The sequence below is a fragment of the Streptopelia decaocto genome (assembly GCF_964273445.1).
Source record: "Streptopelia decaocto genome assembly, chromosome: 4".
Taxonomy (NCBI): Eukaryota; Metazoa; Chordata; class Aves; order Columbiformes; family Columbidae; genus Streptopelia; species Streptopelia decaocto.
The window spans coordinates 34,455,115-34,476,240 of NC_138658.1; the positions used below are offsets into that span (position 1 = coordinate 34,455,115).

Here is a 21,126-nt window from a genome sequence, read left to right on the forward strand (position 1 = left end):
TGGGAAGCACTGTCATCAGGGTGCTGCTGATGACGCTGGACAAGATACAGACTCTGAAGCAGCTGGTGGCCAGCACTGCCACCAGCCTTCCCAGCAATCTCTGGCAGTGCGAGCAGCATCCCTGAGCAGCAGCACCCTTCTGCAGGAGATGGGTGGACTGAGCAAATGACCACCAGTCACTCCTGTGCCTGGCCTTGTGCTGGCAGCCCCAAAGAGCACCATCCAGTTATTTCAATGCTCTGCTCCATTTTCAAATCACTGAAGATGGCAAGACAACAGTAACCCATTTTCCAGGAAATAGCAAAACTTCACTAATACACCAGAAAGTTCTCAAAACCTCCTGTTCACAGGGTTTACACGTCCTCTGCTATGCAATCTCCTACAGCCTTTCACCTTCAAATCCTTCTAAATCCTACCAAGTACAGCTTCTTCCTTCCTATCTGAATTACTATTCATACTCATTTTCTACAACTTCCTTCATAGGTAATTTTCCTTCTTCTCAACTAAGGACAGCCTCTCAGGATGGTGAATACTGCACCTGGAGAACTAAAGAAAAATAGAAAAGAAGTCTTTTACAACACAGTGATACAATATCATTATTAATACAAAAAGCTACCTAACAGCTAGTGTGTCGCCCTCCAAAATGCTAGACTGGGTGTCAGTTTTCATAAATAACAGTTTGTATTTTAAAACAATGCATCTCTTATTTCTTCATCTAATTCTTCTTTTTGCTCCAGTCATTTCAGCTTTAAGAGATGTGGCATTTAAAGATGCTTATTTTTTTAGTTTTCCAAGACGTATTAATTTTGTTCTTCCCACTGTAGTTATGACTGCAGAAGTTGCTTTGATTCAGCAAATAACAAAATATTGTCTGTGCTGGTTTGAAGGGCATTTCGCAACAAAAGACACTCTTTAAGTGGACACTTGTTTTATTCATAGAAGGCTTTGAAATATGAATGTTGCCATTTTTCACTTTAGCAAACACTGTGCATTCATGGGCTTCCTCTCCCATACAAATTTAATCTCCAACAAACTTACTATTTCAATAAAACTAAACAGTACAAATGAATTAATCTGAATCTGTCCTTATTTGAGGTGTTTCATTCATACCATCAACTCATTTCAACTATTGTGTTACTGAGAAAAACAATGGTCTGAAACCAGCATGGTTTGAAGAAATAGTGAGGAATAGATTAAGTGGGAATAGGTGAGTATCAGTTCAAGTGGGATACAGGCAGTAATGAGAAGTGATTACTGACGCCTTCTCTGAGATTCATTCTTCCAAAGGAAACCAGAGGCAGAACTTTTGGAAAATACTTTGTTCAATATCAAGATTTGTCTGAAGCCAAAACTCAGCACTCCTCTTTGTCCCTGGACACTTGAAAGGATATAGTTTCAGGCTTGGCTCCTTATTGTTTGTGGTCTTGCAGTCTATGTGCAGGCAATTCAGTGTAAAAGATTAACATTATTCTTAATATTTTTTTTTTCTGAAGAAATTAATGTAACATGTAGACTTATATTGCCTTTAGAATAAAAAGCACTTCTTTTTTTCCAGGCGCATTTATGATTATCATAAGGGATGTTGTTCTTCTTGGATGCACTATAGCTAAACTGTTTCCATAGAGACATTCTGCAGTTCATCTCTCCATGCATCACACGGACAGACGTTTATGTTAAAATGATTGATAAATGCTGCACTCCTGGCTTTACCAGGTCCATGGGACCGAGAGATTATTCTCCAGAGAAAAACCTCATGTCCTTATTAAGGGTAACGCAGGTTTGATTTGCAGAACACGAAGCATTACTTCTGTGTTAGTAAGAAGATCCATTTGGGTTGCCATCTGTAAACAGTACTCCAAGAGGACAGAGAGAAATGTTTGCTTCATGACTAAACATGCTGACTAACAGTCTGGGCTTTAAATGGCCTGGGTTAAACTCTTACAGGGAAATTGTGACACTTTTTTTTTTTTTTTTTCTTTTCCCACTCGGTTTTGGTGGCTGAACAATGCGGGGATTTCCCAGAGCAAAGGTGGTAATTCTTGTGCTTAGGAAAGATAAAGCCTCAGCCCAGCCGCGCTGCCCTGACCCGGCGGGGAGCCTTCCCGCCTTGCTGTGCACACAGGGCAGCAGCGCAGCCCCGTGCCTGCCTCCCCCAAAACGCCCGCCGGGCACCTTGACGATCCTCCCCGCCGGGCCGGCAGCCGGCACTCCGGGAGAGCCCTTCGCCCCGCCGGCTCTGCGCCGCAGCCCGGGAGCGCCGGCCGCAGGGGAAAGGCGGGCGAGAGGGGCGCGGACAGCCGCTTCACCCTCCGGCTGCTCCGCTCCATATCCCGCCCGGCCGGGGCAGCGGCCGGGGAGGATCCGGGCCGGGGGGCGGTGCAGCGGGAGGCGCAGGCCCGGGCGGGAGGCTGGAGCAGCCGGGGAGGCGTGTGCGTGAGCAGCGCGGCGGGGCTGGGGCGAAGGGGGGCGGGCAGCGCGGCGCGTCCGGGGCTGCACGAAGGCCCGGGTGGGGGATCCGGTGGTGTGGGCCCATCCCCGGCCGCCTCCTGCCCCACCAGCCACGGGAGGGAGCGCCGTGAAACCCACCGCGGCGGTCCGCCGGGGACAGGGGTCGGGGGAAGGGGAGGTGTCCGGCCGGAAAGTCTGCTTCAGTTTCGTGTCGGTGCGCTGCCCAGCGGCTGGGCTGCCCGGCCGGCTGGCGCTGCCTCCAGCGGGGCCTTGGCCGCGGGCTGGGCCTGCCCGTCTGCGGGCCGGGGCCTTCCTGCGGGAGCCCGGGCGTGTTGGCGTCGGTAGAAGCTCCGCCTATGCCGAGAGGCCGGCTGCGCGTTTTAACTTGTGTGACACCCCTTGCTGAAAATATTGCCGGAAGAACGTCTTTCAAAGGCGTTTATCCTAGGGAAGGTAGTCAGGAGTCGCCATGTCGCCTGGGTACGTCGCTCTGAGCCACCTTGGTACTGATAGCAGGCTCCTAAAGTAAGGATGAAAGTTTCCACCCTTAATAGCAAGTAGGTGATAGGCAAAACAGGCAAATAGTCAATGTGGCGTGCAGCCTCTAAAAACACCCATTCAGTTTGCGCAAACAGAATCTTTCTGACCTGGACAACAATCTGGATTTATCTTGGGATGGAAGCTCTCATGGCCAGGCTTCTTGTTTTCATGCCTGTCTGCAGAGGCTGTAGCAATGAGTTGCTGTTGCCTTAAGTGAGCATCTAAACTTGTTCAGTCTGTGTGAAGGAAGACAATGGTGGATTGTTTCTGAGGAAACAGCAAAAATACAGAGTGCAACCTTCCAGTGAAGTACACCAGTAAACTTAGTTGGATAAGGGCAATGTGTGCCAACAAAATTCCATAATAATTCCTCTGCAGCTTGGAAACCCCAATGTGACCTTCAGTAAGGGCTGCTTAGTGAAAAAAAAAAAATCTTCCTTAATAGAATTTCAGTTTTCTCTGAGTTTCTGGCACCACCACTATGTTCTAATATTTGAGCAGTTTCAACAAGTGCTTCTGGTTTGGCATTTGGTAGTTACAAATGTTAAGAGGCACATGTGTTGCAAGTCAATCTGACAATACCTAGGATTGAAGAGAACAGGCTTTGAGTGAACTCTGAAACTCTGATGTGCATAGGATGTGTTGGCATGTGCAAAAGAGTATAGTCAATGCTGTGTGCCAGTTCATCATTTGCCCTTGACATTGGATCATGCAATTGTAGAATAACTTAGCTCCAAATCTGGGTAAATTTCAGACCAAACTTTTAATTCCATATTAAAGACCTCAAGAGAAAGCTCAACCAAACAAGGCCTGGAGTAACCTCCTCTTACTTCGAAGACAGTATTGCTTTAAGCAGGGAGTTGAACTACATGACCCCCAGAAGTCCCTTCCAAGCTAAGTGCCCCACACTTCAGAAGGTTACAGAGTTTTAGCCAGTCTGAATGAAGCATACTCTTCCTTGGTTAATTGGAAGTTGTGTTTCCTTTCCATTTTTGGTGTAGTAATTCTGGTTCTCTGATTGTGCAACAGTCTTCGTGTGCACAATATGGAGACTTTTGGAAGATAAGAGGCAGAAAAGTATATTGCCCTACAACATACAGATTTTTCTCTTAGTAGATACAAAACTGAAATATTTTAAAGTAACAATTATCTGTACACTAACAAAATTAAAAAGGCTGATGAAATATTTTAAATTTGAAAGGTTCTTAGTATTTTGACCTGCATAATGACTTATTTGCTTAAAGACTACTGAGTTCTGCATTCATAGAGGTACATTGTGATGAGCTTAATGGCATGAAGTTCTTCCTGTGCAAAACCAGCTGTTGTGCTTTACTTGTCCACTACATGAATAAAATGTATTCGCTCAGTGAATCAAGGTTGAATGGAATGCAGATAACTGATGTAAGCCCTTATCTATCTTAACCTATTCTTATGGTGTCACAGTGTTTCTTAGCCTGTGAATTCAGTCTTTGAAGAAATCTCAGCATTATTATTTGGACTGCTCATTGTCTACAGGTCTCAGGCAAAACATACTTTATAGAAGAGTCTTAAATACAGTGAAAACTTCCTGGAGGAGCTTGTCCTTTAAGTAGGCAAGAAAGATTAATAGTAAAGGACAAAAAAATAAGACAAATGGAAATGCCTGTGCCAGTGTACCTTCATGGTGTCCTCTGAATATCATCTGTGTTTTTCCTAGGTACTCAAAAATATACTGACACCTTACAAGGAGAAAAAATTAGAGGCACTAAGTGGTTATATTACTTGCAGGATTGGACTTTTCACTTGTTGATGCAAATAATTAATTTCAGTGAACACTGATGGCCTCGCTGAAGCTGTAGATAAAAGCACGACCTCAGCAGATGCAGTTCTCAGTGTCTTAAGGACTCCAGAGAAGGTAAGACTGGAAGGTAAAATAAGATGAACAAACACGCAGCAGCTCAGCTCTTACTTTTTGCAGAGAGTATGGTAAAAACAGTGCCCCTTACAAGACTTGGCAAAATTTCCACCATCCTATTTCAGCTTTTTTCCCTCAAACAGGAACTAGTTTGGCTACACTGGGGAATGTCAAACTGTGTTAGGATGTCATTTGATTTGGTGTAAATAGCATTACTGTGACAACAGGATTGCATGCCTATCTCTATAAATATGCCCCTTTATCCTTACAGCCCGTTAAGTATCCTGTTGCCATTTGAAGTTAAATTTACAAAGACTTTTCTTACATGTAGTCTTTTGAGTGTGGTGTTAAGATTACGGATGCAAAGGTCATGCTATTGTATTTGTTCTCAGAGCCACCTTTTCTGTCAAAGTCATAATCAAAAGTGTTTATGTGGTACTTCTGTTGAGTATCACCTCAAGATGAATCTCCTACTGGAAAAAAACAAACAACGCCAACAAATAAAGGAATGTATTACGGGATTAAAAAAATCTTTGCCTTTCTCATTATAGTTATGTGGAATGAACGAAGAATCTTTAGAGGCTTCTCCCTTGGTTCCCCATGGGAAAAATGAACCTTTATTCACATTTTGTATCAGCTAGAGCAATCTCTGTGGTTACCTTATGATCGTATATTGATACTACTGTGACATCTATAGAATATCTGTGCTTGTTCCTGACTTCTAGGCAATGGGGCTGCAAATTGCTATAGCTTCTTCTGCCCATTAAGATTTTGTCTAACCCCTGTTTTTTTACACATGCCAGTGTGAACCCAGTTTGGCTACAGGAATAAGGAATATTCCAACAGAGCCTCTCCCTAAAGCATCATGGCTTCCCATAGCCCTCACAGATTCAAGCCCTCGTAACCTTTGAGTGCGTCTCTACAGTCATATTGTTGTGTGTTTTCAGACATGTTTTCCTTTGAAGCTGATTATGAAACACACAATAATGATTTTTTAATGCACATGTTATTAAGTTGCTTGATTCATGCAGCTTTTCATAGGATTCCACAGCATGCTTGGCAGTTCTTTCCAGCTTTTGTGAGATTGATAAGTAAGGTCATTTAAGTTTCAGTTTTCTGAACTGGGTTGGTATTTTTTAATACTCCACCTGTTTAATCCACTCTCTGGTTTCCGAATCTGTCAGGACCCTCAGGAAAACGATTCCAGAAGAAGCAGCACCTTCAGAGCAAAGATGAACATCGGGAAAGCTTCCAGTGCCTTTAACATCAGCAATGGAACAGATCTAGCTATTGGCTTTGTCTCTTCCACAGTAGCTGTCCTTCTGTTTGGGACAAACTTTGTGCCTGTTAAGAAATTTGATACTGGTGATGGTAAAGTTATTTGTATTCTTATGTTGGTTTCAGTATTTTTGCTAATAGGAATAATATTTTAACAGCAAATATGAGCATTTTTATAGCTAGAGTTATAAATATCATCACAGCCGTAATCCACAGAGCATGTTTTATTTTTCTTTGCTTTTTTTAGGGTATAAAGCAATTGTGTATTGATTCAGAGTATGGCAGATCTTTAGAAGAGCCTTTTTATGTGTTGTTACGCCCTCTAACAGTGATGATGTGCATTTCATAAGCATTTCACAACAGAGAGTGAAAAGTCCTTCTACCCTTCTGGGGGTTCTCAAATACAATGTTATTTATACTGTAAAAGCTGTTGGACTTTGAAGTATTACCTTCCAGTTGTGAACCTAACATAAAAACAATCAAAAACTGAAATTCTAATACTTTTATCTGGTGACTCAGAGGAAACAATACGTTCTGTTTCCTACTTAGAATATATACATCTTGAATATATTGTAACATTGTTCCCTGAAATTCACAAAGGAGGTAGCCAGCTTTCAAGTTTTTTTAATATTTTTTACTATTTTATCTAAAACATAATATGTTAATAGATTCACATGTGCAGTATTCTACAAGTTCTTTGTTGTGTGCATCTGATTTTTCCATAGGCATGTTCTTCCAATGGATTCTCTGTGCCTCCATATGGATCGTTTCTTTGGTGGTCAATTTAATCCAGAATTGTCCCCGGTTTTGGCCTCTTGCTATGGTTGGGGGTTTTATGTGGGCTACAGGTAAGGCTAAAGAGATTCTATTTCTTGAAACACAAAGTAATCCTAACTCTTCATTAAAAAAAAAAAAAAGTGATAAAAACTTTTCCATATATAAGGCAGTAGTTATATGGTAGTTGTTTGCCTTTTTAAAGTCTCAGTATTAATTGAGCTATACCCTTATAGCAAATATTATTTTATTATGCTTATTTTATAAGCAGCAAATTCACACCAAAGATAACTTTAAAAATGGTGTCAAGGAAAAGTCCACATTTAATGTATTGATTTTTAAAAACCACTTTTTCCTATCACCTCGTGATTGCCCACGTTTCTTTGCTTTCTGAACAGTCACAGAATAGAAAGCAAAAATATACAAGGTCACAGTCTAGTTTTTGAACTTGTTAGTTTGTTTTTTGTTTTTTTTTTTTTTTTATTTCAGGCAATGTTACAGTTGTCCCTATTGTTAAAACTGTTGGCTTAGCTCTTGGTCTTCTGATATGGGCTTCTTTTAATTTGCTGACAGGTTGGGCCAGTTCAAGGTATGTTCAAGTCATAAGTCATACATAATTAATGTTGCCAGTTCTTCATTAACAACTGCAGTGAAAACACTATCACCAAGGAAGTGGATTTATCAAATGTATAAGATCTTTTTCCCTCTCAGTGGAAAGTACTCAGGATAATTATTTTATGTTTTTGTGCTTCCTCTGTCTCAATAGGAAGAAGAATGCTCATTGCAGACCATTAACATAATTGAGTGAATAAATAATGTATTTGTTCATGTAAAACTAGTACACTGTTTGTTTGCTTGTTTTCCTACAGCATGAACTGATAAAATAATTTAAATTTATTTCAATTTTTAAATGCCCAGATTAAAAAAAATGCAAATTACATGAGTTTAAAGATCATTTTTGTGAATTAGACGTAGTTTTTTGCAAGTCAACTGAAGAACTGAACCAATATTGCAAATATAAACTTAAAGCAGAATTATTTACATGAGGAAAGATTTCCAAGACTGGGTTATGATTTAACTGTTTGTATGCAGTCAGTGCAGCTGAGTGAAACTGGTTAAATATTTCAGGTTTGGTTGGTTTGGAATTGACCCAGAAGAGGTATCAAGACCAATCTTGAATTATATTGGAGCTGGACTTTCACTAGTAAGGTAAAAATTCATTCTTATAATTTCTGTAGTGTAAAATATATATTTAATAACCACACAATTTAAACAGAGGGAAAATGTGTTGAAGTATTTTTTGCAAATCAGTTTGCTGCAGAATTCATGAGATATCCATACCTAGCTGGTCAGTGTTATATTTCAGAATAGACACACACATGGTGTCCGGTACAGTGGTGAAATGCTTATTCAGAAACATGGAAATACATTTTTATGCTGGTAGGCCTATCCAATGCAAAGCAGTGATGCCGTCTCTAGCTCGGTTATTCAAATGGTTCACTTGACCCAAATTTTGTGAGAGAATATGCCACAGGACCCCCTCCCAGGTCTTTCAGGGTCCGTGAAAAGCCAGAGCTTTTGCATTATCTCTTGTCCTTAATAGCTCTCTAACTCTTAAGCCACACCTAAAATAGCTCCAAACAGTGGCTTCCTTTGGGATCTTCAGGACTTCTAATCTTATTTTTTGTTTATTATTTGTATGAGTGCACATTTGGTCCAAACAGAGAGGAATGGGGGCTCTTTTTTATGTAGCAGTGTTCTTGCTTTCCAGCTGGGTGGCCGGGCAGGTCTTTCTAAGAACATAAAGGTGGTCCTGAATCCCAGGGGCAGTAGCCTTGCCATATGTATGCTCAGCAGCAGGTGCATGTAGTGCCTTTAGGAAAGTAAGTTGTTAAGAACATGGAGATACTGGAGGCATTCTTGATTGCTAGGAGAGAGCTGCTGCCTTAGATTAAAGAATTTTGCATCCAGTCTTCCTCTTTCCTAAGAGTCCTCAGCTTTTACCCATTGCCTTTACATGTAGCACATGATTTTGTGAGGTACTTGCAAAATAGTTGCATTACTGCTGTTCCTGCCTCATGAACTGGTACAGCTCACCACCCGCTTCCTGCCTGATTCAAAAATATGGTGGAGAAGTGATCAACAGGGAAAAAGTTCCTGACCAAACATATTTTGCTGGCAGGCTGCACAAAGCCTGTGTATGTTGCTCTGCATTGTTCAGAATCATGTATTTCATTTTAGCCTCTTGTGTGGAACCTGTGCGTGTTTGCCTGGTCCCTCTGGAGGAAGCTGCCATCCTTTTATATCTATATTCCTTCAGCAGGAGATGAATTACTCTTCAAATAAGAAGGAATTCCTAAATCATTAAAACGTCTTGCATAAAAATAAAAAACCCCAGATCCTGACAGCTCTGATTACACATATTTACCTGATTACTAGAGCTAGGGGTACAAGTAGTCATGTTACGCTTTCATCTTCATTTTATTCACTTAGTGTGGTGGAGCACCACTGAGCAATACCCCTTCTTCTTCCACATTAGCATGAGGCCAGTGTTCCTTCACTCATATATGATAGAATACCGAAAACTAACATTTTTCCTTGAGCACAGAGCCAATTCTGTGCAGGTTTAATATAGAAGTGTTCATGCAGGTATTCCATTGTATGTGTGGTTTAGTACAAAAAGGCACCGTTTGCTAGAGCAACTGGTGTTAGCTTGTAGTTGTAACTACACACTGTAAACAGGAAACATTTCAGTCCCGTTACACGGGAGATCTATCAAGTAATACAAAGACCAATTTATGTACTTACTCCACTTAAGTTGTTTTTTAAGACTGTTAAAAGCAATTGCATTTTAAAAATACATTGAAGTGATTCTGTGGCAGTAATGAAAATAAAGTAATATGCCTCCAAATATACCTTTTGTCTCTGAACACTAAATGTATGTCCTTATGAGCTGACATGGTATTTACTGCTGTATTTTTTTCTTCTGAGTGCTGTCATATTTCTTTTTATAAAAACTGAAGTCCAGAGTTCTTCATCTTCATCAGAAAGCACACCTTTACTGAGAGAAAGTGTAAGTACTCTACAGTATGTTTTAACAGCATCAAAAGTACATATCCATTTAGAAACAAAAAAAATTACTTGATGTTAACCAGATTTGCTAGGATTTGTGGTAGACTACATAAAACTATATTGATAGACATTGATTGTATTTAATTTGTGGATCTTGTATATCTGGTCAAATGTGAGCAACATAAAAGGTTTTCCCAAGTGCTTTTTCTGTATTATCAGCTTTAAATGGCTTAGAAGTCCTTTTTCATTATGACAGAAGTTATAGACAGAGTGTATTACTTTCCTATCTGAGAAGAAGAAGCAATTTTAATTAAAACCTAACTGTAAAACTAGGAGGATGATTAGATGGAAGGAAACAAGGTATATAACTCTTATCCACTAGATTTTTGCCACATGACAGAACCAGGAGACTGTCAAGAGTTGCTGATTCTCAGCATCAGTGAAGGCACAGTTTGGAGGCCAAGGAGGGGTACCAGATTGACTGTTGCTTCTTTGGGAGCCCGAAGTATGCAACAAAAGCTGTAGAAGAGTAGGCTCCTACTACCATTGTACCTTACTCCTGTAGGTCAGTGATGCATCAGAACGCAACTGGTACATGACCAGAGAGCCCCTCAGAGTGTTCTGGCTGTGCTCAGTGCTCACTGGAGGCTCCAGTCTACCAGAGCAAATCACAGAAGACAATCTGGTTGCAGGATGAGAATAAAGGGACATTGCATTTTGTTTATGCTGCAGACAGGGATGTTAATTTCCCTGCTTGCAAGTAGTCCTAATATTCTGATAGTAACACCAGAGCTATCAACAGAAGGCTAAAACACATCATAAATAAAATCTAAAGATTAAATAATGCATCAAATTTAAGTAAGGCTGAGTTTTGAAAGTCAGATATACCTGCATACAGATTTAAAAAACACGCTAGTGAGTGCACTATTATGTAGTATTCCATAATCCATATCCAAACTTGTAAATTTTGAGGTAGGTAAATCCAATTAATGTTTTGTTATTTTTAAAAAACATATATTTCTCCTTCAGAGTATTTCTGTGAATTCCTACTGTTTCTCTTTCCATTTTTATTTTATTAGACCAAAACTGTTCTGTTTAATACAATGTTTGAGATTAAAAAAAACCCAACAAAATACAAAAAAGAAAAAAAAAAAACAAAAAACAAACAAAAAAACCCACAAACAAACAAAACAAAACACCTGAGTGAAAACTCTTGGTTTTTTGCAGTCTATTAATGTTTCTGAAGATACCTCTGATGATTCATGGGTGAACAGACTTTCTCCAGCAAAAAAAAGACTCATGTAAGTTATTAATAGATTTTTTTACTGGTGCAGGCCGAGTAGCCAGAGAAACTAGTTGAACACAGAGTAAGGGCAGGAGTTGTGTCCTGTGGGTTTCTTACCACAGTCGTGCATTAATAACAGTTTTAAAAGTACTAGTATAGTGTGCAAATCTATACGTGAGTAGCTGCTCCATTTATTAGATTATTTTCTTCACACTGTTGGGTGTGCTTTACCTTATCAAATAAGTATTAATTACTATTACAAAAGAACAACATTTGCAAAGTAAATAGCAGCTAAGTAATTACAGAGCTGATTTTTTGTCAGCTGGTTGATTAGCACTCCAAGATAGAAGGAGCCTGTGCTGCCAGCTGTGGTTTCCAAGCAAATACATCTGGAGAAGGCATAGCAGCATGGCACGGAAACAGCAGAAATGCTCCGAAGGTGGAAGCAGCAGCTGGCAAGGGGCCAGTGTAGGGAGTGGAGACAGCCAAGAACACAACAGTGTGCAGGTGGGGAAGGGGGAGATTAAAAAGGCAATGAACCTGGGAATAGCCATAAAGAATATATAGGCTGCAACAGTGAGGCAGAGAGCATTTTAATTATACTTTTCTTGGTTTTCTCCTAGGCCTGCTTTTAGGAAATCCTAGTTAGTTGATTTCTCCGGTCATTAATCTAGCCTGTGGTCTCTTGGGGAAGGAATTGTCTGTGTACTTGGCTGCAAAGCATAGAATAACTAAGTTACTGCATTGAACAGTTTCTACACTAGAAAATAAAAGTTTGCAAAAATGTGTTATTTTTATTGTGTTGTTATCAGTTTTCACATGATATACAGTCTTTAACTTAAGTGTAGTATCTGCTTCCCTAATTAATGCTAATTTATTTTCTCTGATTTTTGCTCTTTTTAAAGAGGATGTAGCCTGGCTGTAGTAGCTGGAATACTCTATGGTTCCAGTTTTGTACCAGTACTTTACATTAAGGACCATGGAAGAAGAAATGAAACTATATACACAGGAGCAAGTCAATTTGGTAAAGGCTGATATATCACTTCTATTTTATTTCATCAGTAAGTTGTGGTCTCCTGCTTTTGTAAAGGCATAGAGTGAAATTCTTGATATGCCTGGAAATATACCATGACATCTTATCAGTTCTGCACTATGTTATATGTTGCCATAATTGTAGTACTAGCACCCCCTTTTCCCCTAGGTAAGTTACACCATTAAGAGAACGGTGCGTGACAGCCCAGAGGATACCATACTGAACTCATAGTATTTAATGCCTTCTGAAACATAGCTAGTGCTTTCAAAATACAAAGTTCATATGCCTGGATCATGAGGTAAACAACGGCACAAGCTGTACCAGTTGCCAAATTGGTACACCAATAAAGGTTGAAGAGAAGGTTGATCATAACCGATGAGCAGAAGGTATATATAACAACATAAATAATTAAAACCTTGTTGTTTTTTAAATGGAAACCTTTTAACGTAAGCCTATTTGCCAATTTTAAACAACATTTCCCCAGAAACATTTTGCTTAAGCTTTAATGTAAAGTCTGTCAGGTAATACCAGCTGCAGATTAAGAGCAAAGCATTGCTGAGACTGCATAGTGTTGTCATTAAGAAATTGTTTGTTATGTCACATACAATTTCTCTTGAATGCTGCAACTTATATATTCCACAGCTAGACAAAACAGATGTTATCCTTACTATAGCTGCCTTTCCTGGGGAGGATTTACAGCTTTAACGAGATAGAGATCATCTTGCTATGTGTTTCTGCTTCACCATGTGGGAAATACTCTTTAGCAGTACCAAGTCCATAAAGGATTTATTATTGTTAATGATTGTGGTGATCAAAACTGTGATATGTTCTTCAAGATTTAAAAAAAGGATGAAACTCTGTCATGTTTAGCTTACACAGTATGTGCAGTTGTCTTTCCCTTAAAGCTACAGAAAAGAAATAAGGCTATATACAGGAATATACATATAGATGATCAGGAGAGGATATAATTATGTAAATTCCCACCCCAGTTTTGTAGCCTCACCTGAGGATTTTCTTAAGTTTTTAATAAATTAATTCAGTAGTTTGACTAATGCATAAAAGCTTATGATAAATGCTAGGCTCAATACAGCAGTTAATTCATATTTAATGTATGTGTGATTGACCAAATCCATCCGCAGTCTGACTGGCAGCTGTGTTCATCACAATCACAATAGAATTTGAGTTGTTATCAGTAGCGCTTTATGTGTTTTGTCTATGTGAATAGTATCAGTGAAATAAACTGAGATAAAATTCATAACTTATGTTTTAGACTAATGTCATTTTGTAATTTTTCTTTCAGATTTAGATTATGTTTTTGCACACTTCAGTGGAATATTTCTTACAAGTACGATCTACTTTTTGATCTATTGTGCAATCAGGAAAAATAAACCTAATATTTATCCCCAAGCCATATTGCCAGGTATGACCGGTGTTTAAATCAGCAATTAATTTCCGTTACGTCTTCTGACCGTTCTGCAGTGATTAGTTCAACCTACGTGTTGGAATTGTAGTTTGCCTTTCAAGTCTCTTAATTTGACTTTTTGTCTCTTTTGGAATATCACTTAGGTTAATTAATTAAGGGTAGGGAACAATGATAAATTTTGTTCTAATCTGAAGTTAGAACAAAATCACATTGCATATGGCAGATTTTCAAAAACTGACTGTCAGAGTAGAGAGCACATTGCGCAGAAAATTGTGAACTCTAATTAATTTGCTACTTTAGTTGGAGCAGCTGATATTGTCCCTTGAGTTTTGCTTTACATTATCAGAGCCAGCTTGTTAAAGCAGATAACATACTAAAACACATACATACAGTTTCTGTATTATGCTGTAAAGATAAGTGTTCCACAAATTGCTGTCTGTACCTTGCTGTATATGTTTTTTTGATTGGGATTTATTTTTCTAGGCTTTGTTTCTGGTGTGCTTTGGGCAATAGCCAATTGCTGCTGGTTCATAGCCAATCACTACCTCAGTGCTGTGGTCAGCTTTCCAATAATTACAGCAGTAAGTACAGAAAAAATAAAGTCTGTGACTAAAATTAAAAGTGAAGGTTTTGTTTTGTTTTCCCCTAATGTGGAACTAAGTTGAAATTATGACATATCAAGAGCATTTTATATTGCCTCTTCTACTTGTCTGTGCTAGCCTTTGCTTTTTTAGGAACATACATGACTGTTACAAGCACCATTTTGCTTGATGCCAAGCATAAAAAACCAGAAGAATTGAAAGTGTGAGTCTTTAGGTTATGTAAAAGCCAAAGCTCTGTAACCAGAACTAAATCAATATTAAACAGTAAACTGAAGTGATTAAAAGAAGAAACATTTTGTGCTTTCATCCCAGCAAGTACATTTTGTTCTGGATGTTTTCATTTGTGATTTTCATTCTCTAGCAGTCATTGTGATTAATTGAGTCAGATATTTTTTTTCTTTTTACAGTTCTTAAACACACAAAACAAATTATGTATTGCTGAAAATAATGTTCTTATGCAAATAAGGGAGAAATAGGTTGGCCTGTTTTGTCTGTTTTATTCCTATTTATGATACCGTACCTTTAAAGCACTGTTAATTTCCAGAAGCTGCACAAATTCCATCACTAGGTAAAAATCAACTTTGCCTTTACTCTCTTGCCAGTGTGCTAGATGGTGCTGCAAAGGTGGATAACTTCTGGCAAATGAGAGATCATAAATATCAAAATCAAAGTTTTGCTGAACAGCTGTATTTTAGAAGCAAACTAATGAAACAACATTAATAGGGATTAAGCTTTGCCTCAAGATGCAGTAAATCGGAATAAACTCTGCAGTATGCAGTGGAAGACTTGGGATCATTCTAATTAGAAATTTAAGGATTAATGGAAAGCAGCTTTAGTAACTTAGTTATCAGTATGCCTAAAGGGCAAGGATATAAATTCACAAAATGAAAAATTTAAGGACAGCACTGATGGAAGCTGCTTGTCTGGACCACAGGTTCACAACTGCTGCTTTACTTCATCCTAGACCGAATTTCAGACAGCTGTTTATCACATCCCTTTAACAATTTGTTTAATTTAAAAAATGCATTCCTCTTGCAGCGCACATTATCTAGAAAGTTAAATAACACCCTAGCTATTATTCAAAGAAGAGTTGGCAATTCCACTAGGAAACAGCACCCACAAACACATTCAGCATGAGACACTGTTTCCTGCTGGCCTAAATCTGTGTCCTATCAGCTGTACTGAAGAGGGAGAGAAGAAGATCAGTGTCCAAACATCTGTCAAGTGTTTCTGAGAGCAGCGGAAGCATTAACAGAGCCATTTTTCGCTTCATATTCAGATAATATTTTCTAATCAGTCATGAGAGTTCAGATCATTGCTCCCACAGGGGAAAAACTGTATTACCAGGAGTGCCTGGAAATTATTGTTGTGCATCGCTGTTCGCTGTTAGCTAGGAAGTCTGTACAACAACATTACAGATAAGCAGTAGTTTTCCTGACCTATCTGCCTAGCTTGCTATTCAGGAAATACATTTGTGTTCCAGTCTCTTGATATCATACTGAGTGATAAAATCAAACTTTGTCCAGCTAGTTAGTCATGCTAATGAAGGAAATGTTAGCAATAACATTGGTAGCTGCCAATAAACCTAAAGAATCCTCTGAAATGTGCTGACATTGTGGACTGTAGTTTGGACTAAAGTGAGGCATATTATTTGGAGCCCACTATAAGAATGTATAACAACCAGTGCAGACTCCACAGTGTAATTTAGAAAGAAATTGTACCTTCTGTGAAAAAAAATCAGTCTCTTACCTCTTTAAGCCACTCTTGGAGATTTTATTGTGTCTTCATAAATATTTCAGTGGTGTTAATGCTTTTGCCATGAGTGGTGTAATTATATGGAATGGAAGGACCTATATTTGTTATCCAGACAAAAGTTCAACTACCCTGAGAACGATAATGAGAAGGTGGCACATTTTAGTGAAGTGCTGTAATGTACAAATTAATCTTATTTTTTAGGGTCCTGGCCTTGTTGCTGCAATGTGGGGAGTCCTTGTATTTAAAGAAATCAAGGTAATTTTATTAGGTCTCTTACCTAGACACTCTTGCTTGTCTATAGCTATAGGAACAGCATGGCTTTGTATACAGCTGTATCTCTTAGATTTCTCCTCCTTGCTAGTATTGCATTATGAACCTGAAAGTCATATCATGCAATACTAAGTTTTCTAGGAAAGATTAATAACTGTGAACAATTTTTACAGGAATGAAGATTTGAATTCCATAACTGTATGAGCAGTAGTGGGAGTAAGTGAAGACTGTAGCAGGGCCAGGAGGCAGGATGCCAAGTACAATCTGAAAAGTCTTTATTTGTGCCAGTTCTTTCAGTGGGGACAGGGGAATGAGTAGTTGTCCTAATAATCACATAGACAAGTAGATTAGATTTTTAGGGTTATATTCACCAAAGGACCAAAAAATGAGGCCAAGGTTAGTTGGCCTTGCAAATTACAGTATAATGTAGAAATTCCTAAACTGATATGGCAGTGATTGCTTAGGACAGGTTAATTTACTCTACTGGATGTTAATATGTACAGTAGAAATAATTTTTTTCTATTGGAATGTGAAGCATTCCTCAGGTTCCCATACCTAGTCTGTCAAGAATCCATTGGTACCTAATTAGCCATTAGAGATCATCTTTCCCAGTATTTTTGGTGAGTGCGTAAAACGCATTTGGCATCCTTGGATCAGGAACTAGAAGTTTTCTTTCTTTCTTTCTCTCTCTCTCTCCCTGTCTTTCTCCCTCTGCTGCATTGCAGCTTAATGTTGCACCACACTAGAAGACAATCATGTTCATTATCCAGATCTTTGTGGCTCTTAAATCTTTCATCCTTTTCATGCATTTTAGAATAGTCTCTGCATAAGCACTCACTGCTTGGAAATAATCTGAAAATAAACAAAGTCATTTAAAAATACTTTTAAAAATTGATTAATTCATTTTGTGAATATTTTACCAAGTGTATGACATCATAGTGTATTAATCTGTTTAGAATGGCAAATATGTTTCAAACATTATATGAAATGTATAAATAGTATAAAATTTCCATTTCATATAATTGATTTATTAATTTTGTCATAAATGAAACTCTAGTTCTTTATTTTACTTTTTTTTTTTGGTGAAGTGGCATCTGTTATGACAATATGATATTTTTCTTTTTCTCTCCCTTTGACTATCCAGGGACTGAAAAACTACGTGTTACTCTCAGTAGCGTTTTGCATCATTTTGGCTGGATCACTCTCCACAGCTTTTTCGAAAGTTTGAAAGGACCTCCTGGACCAGTAGATGGTGCTACTGTTTTAATATAACCAGAAAGACAGTATTGGTATATCACAATACATAGCAATGTTCAAAATGTATGTCCAGCATTTACCCTAACTTGCTTCAGGCAAGTGAAAAACAAAACCTTTGCTACATGTTCCTATTTGGCATGAAAGAAAATCGGGAAATGTTTGTTTCTGCATTTCTTGGAACAGTAAGAATATAAAAGGATTTTATTAAATAAAGCTGAATTATTTTATGGTTACTAATAGTTTTTTCCTGGTGCAGGTACTAAACTTCACGTCATCATAAATTGCAGTTCACTGTTGTGGTGGTGGCCAAGGGATTTTAATTCTTCATCCATAATACTGTTTGTATATGCAAGCTGATTTGTTTTATTATAAGATTCTGCCTTATTGACTTGAATTTGAATTATGTCTTAGAATATTCTTTACATAACTGATACACATGAAAATGTGAAGCATTTCTTTACTTAGGGGCATTATTCTTTAAAGTTATCAGCTTACATAAAAGCTTTCTCTTCCAATCACTTCAGAATTGTGAAGGAAATACAGAAAATAAAGATGCTGTAAAATAAATTACTGGTGTTTGATGATAAACTGTTGTTTAATTGCTAGAATAGTTAAGATATAAATAGCTGGGGAAGGTTGGGGGATTTTACTTCAGTTGTATGGAATTTCTTAAGTAAACGTTACAGTTCTGTAGCGTGTTGCCATATGAGCTAAGTATGTGGTTCAGACTTTGTTTCCATATAACTGGGCATTTTCTGAGCTCATTCTTTCCTGAACTCTCACTGAGTGGACTAGATCTGTCTAGAAAATCTGGACCTGGCAGTCTTACAAAAACCAAGAAGAACAGCAGTCAGATTTTTTTCACCCAATTTGCAAGTTCTGATTATGGTTACACGTCATGGTGTGACACTTGCCATCATGGCTTGATATTTTTAACATTTTCAGATTGTAATCATAATTTCTCCATTCTGCCTTCCACCATTTTTTGTCTACTATTTATCAGATTTGATCTTAGAACTGTTGCTTGGGCTGCTTTTTCCCCATCCCGTATTGTTTATTCCAGCCCAAGTGTCAGAACTTGGTGTCTGACAGGGTTTTTCCCCCTTAAGGCTTTCCCTAATTTTGCACTGTGTGTTAACCCTGTCCTACAACAAGTTCACAGCATTTTCCAGCCAGATGTCATCTACAAATTTAATAAACGTATTCTCTGATAATTGTAAATCATTTATAAAAATGCTGCATGATGCTGGCCTTTTTTACATTTTGGAGTCTATTGCAATGCTTCTTTTCACTCTGTCAGGGAACAATTGATTACTCTTTTGAGTACAATTTCCTTCTGTCTTACAGTGGTTTTATTTAGACCACATTCTCCCAGCTTTTATGTAACATCTGATATACTTGCTCAAGTTAAAATACATTATGTGTACCACCATAACACCTGATATTGGAAAGAAAACAGGTCAGTTTTCTTTCCAATACCCAGATCAGACAGTTTCTTCCTGACAGATCCTTGACTGTTACTTACCTAGCCATTATTCTGTTGGCCAGAAAAGGAAGAGTAATTTGTTTGTATGTTTTCAAAATAACTTGAATTTAATTGGAAGTTTATAGTTTCCCTGGATCTGTTTCCCTTATTAAAGATCACAATAACTTTTATATTCCTGGAATATATCCCTTGCCAGCAAACTGCTGATATGCAAAGAATGGGCAAAACGAAAACATGGTGTTCTCAGGCTCCTCTACTTTTCTAGATATACTCCAATATGTTGGTTATTTCCCAGTCAGTATTAGTTCTTATTCCAATGTCAGTGTTCACAGTTGTGTTGGTACTGACTGTGATTTAAGTGAGACTGAAAGAAAAAGGGTGCTGTGCACTTTAATTTATAGTGGCATTGCTGAGTAGTGACAGATTATCTCTTATTTTTCACATGGTTACTGACAAAGATACTAGTCTTCTAATTCACTGTTTTGCTAAAATAATTACAATGCAATATGATATTTATGATAGTGTGATTCCAGCACCAGTCCACTTTGATGTACCAATACAATTTCTCAGGAAGGATCATGTTTAGTGTCCTACTACCTGTACGTCACCTTCCACATTTGGTTAAAGTCTTCAAATACAGTCTTCGCTATTCAACAAGGTATACTCTTCACTAATTAATACCTTAATCTGGAAGAGTGGTTGGAAAATGCTCAAACGGAACTCTTGGGGAGTAAAACCATGTCTGCATGGGCTTGGACAGTGAACTGGCATGTTCACACTACTGCTTGCAGGGTAGAACTATCTCTTAAGGTGTGTGTAAGACCTGTATTGCACAGGTGTGTCAGCCCCAGAGGTCCGTAGAACAGCTTCAGGGGAGAACAGGAACAAGCAGAAACAAAGGTCAGAGAATCAAGAGATGGAAGAATGCATGGTGTGATTAAAAACTGAGCTAAGCATCAGAAATCAAGATGCCTTTTCTAGCAGAGCAAAGCTGTGGTATTAATAGAAGAAAAAGGAGCAGGGGCACAGATGAAGCTATGTGAAGGTGTTATGGGGTTAGGTGTGTCACAGAGCAGAAACAGAGTGTGGTGTTTCCTAGGGCAAGCCACAGTCCTGAGTAAAGAATCAATGCAGAGATGCTGTCATGCAATTGCTAGTCGGCCGGCACCCCCCTGCTAGTCTGCACCCGCAGCTGTGCAAGGCAGGAACAAGCACGCTTGCCCAAGACCAGTCCCTGTGGGACCCAGTTTATCCCTAACCTTGGCCAGCTGTTCCCCACCTTGCACTGCAGAGATGTGCCATAGGGGTTATCTGCTACTGCAGTGCTCTGGAGTCTTGTTCTGTTCGGTGCTGTGAGTATCCTGAGTGAACACGGCTTGGGGATTTTCAGATTTATAGCCCTTAACTTTCAGTGACAGGCCAAGCCGGCTACTAGTGCTGTAGTGGAAATGTTATGACAGGTTAGCAAGCAGCACAAACACTTGTCCCAGCAGTGCCTGGTTTTACTTGTTGCAGTTCAGATTCTGTTTTGCTCACTGCATTTCTAATTTGTTGTGGTTTGAGATAAATCTGAAAGTGCATAATGAGACTGAATCTGCTACATCCATCCTTTATTAGAGGATTGGCTCTGTCTCCTGCTGGTTGTGCAAAAGAATGAAGCTGGCTTATACCTTCACAGTTGAAATGCATTTATGTTTAGCTTTTAGGCTTAAACTGTTACCATATGCTTCAATTTGCTTTAACTGGAGAGACCTTTCTCCTGTTATCTGAAGTCTCTACTATCTCTGGAGGGATGCTCTTAAGTTCATGTCTGGTATGGGCCCAGTGTCCATCTGCTGGGTGTGATTACAGGGAACAGTTGAGTGTCCCAGGGCAGGAGCACCTTTACATTTCCCAGTTTCTGTACAAGGTCATTTGCTTTCTGAAACAAACCAAAAAACTGAACACCTGACTGCAGCAACTGCTGTGTGAGCATATGTAGTTTGATGCAGTTCTCCAGTCTATATTGT

The 21,126-nt window shown here is 38.8% G+C and overlaps 1 protein-coding gene across 1 annotated transcript; it reads left to right on the forward strand.

Annotated features, from left to right (window-relative positions):
• Window positions 1-1,601: 1,601 nt before the first annotated feature.
• On the forward strand, window positions 1,602-18,305 carry TMEM144 (transmembrane protein 144). The gene is made up of 13 exons (XM_082051983.1): window positions 1,602-2,429; window positions 4,797-4,882; window positions 6,067-6,253; window positions 6,886-7,008; window positions 7,424-7,523; window positions 8,063-8,143; window positions 9,926-10,007; window positions 11,234-11,307; window positions 12,197-12,315; window positions 13,625-13,744; window positions 14,231-14,328; window positions 16,306-16,359; window positions 17,519-18,305. The coding sequence occupies exons 1-13, from the start codon at window positions 2,006-2,008 to the stop codon at window positions 17,600-17,602; spliced, it is 1,632 nt and encodes a 543-aa protein (XP_081908109.1). The 5' UTR covers window positions 1,602-2,005; the 3' UTR covers window positions 17,603-18,305.
• The last annotated feature ends 2,821 nt before the right edge of the window (window positions 18,306-21,126 follow it).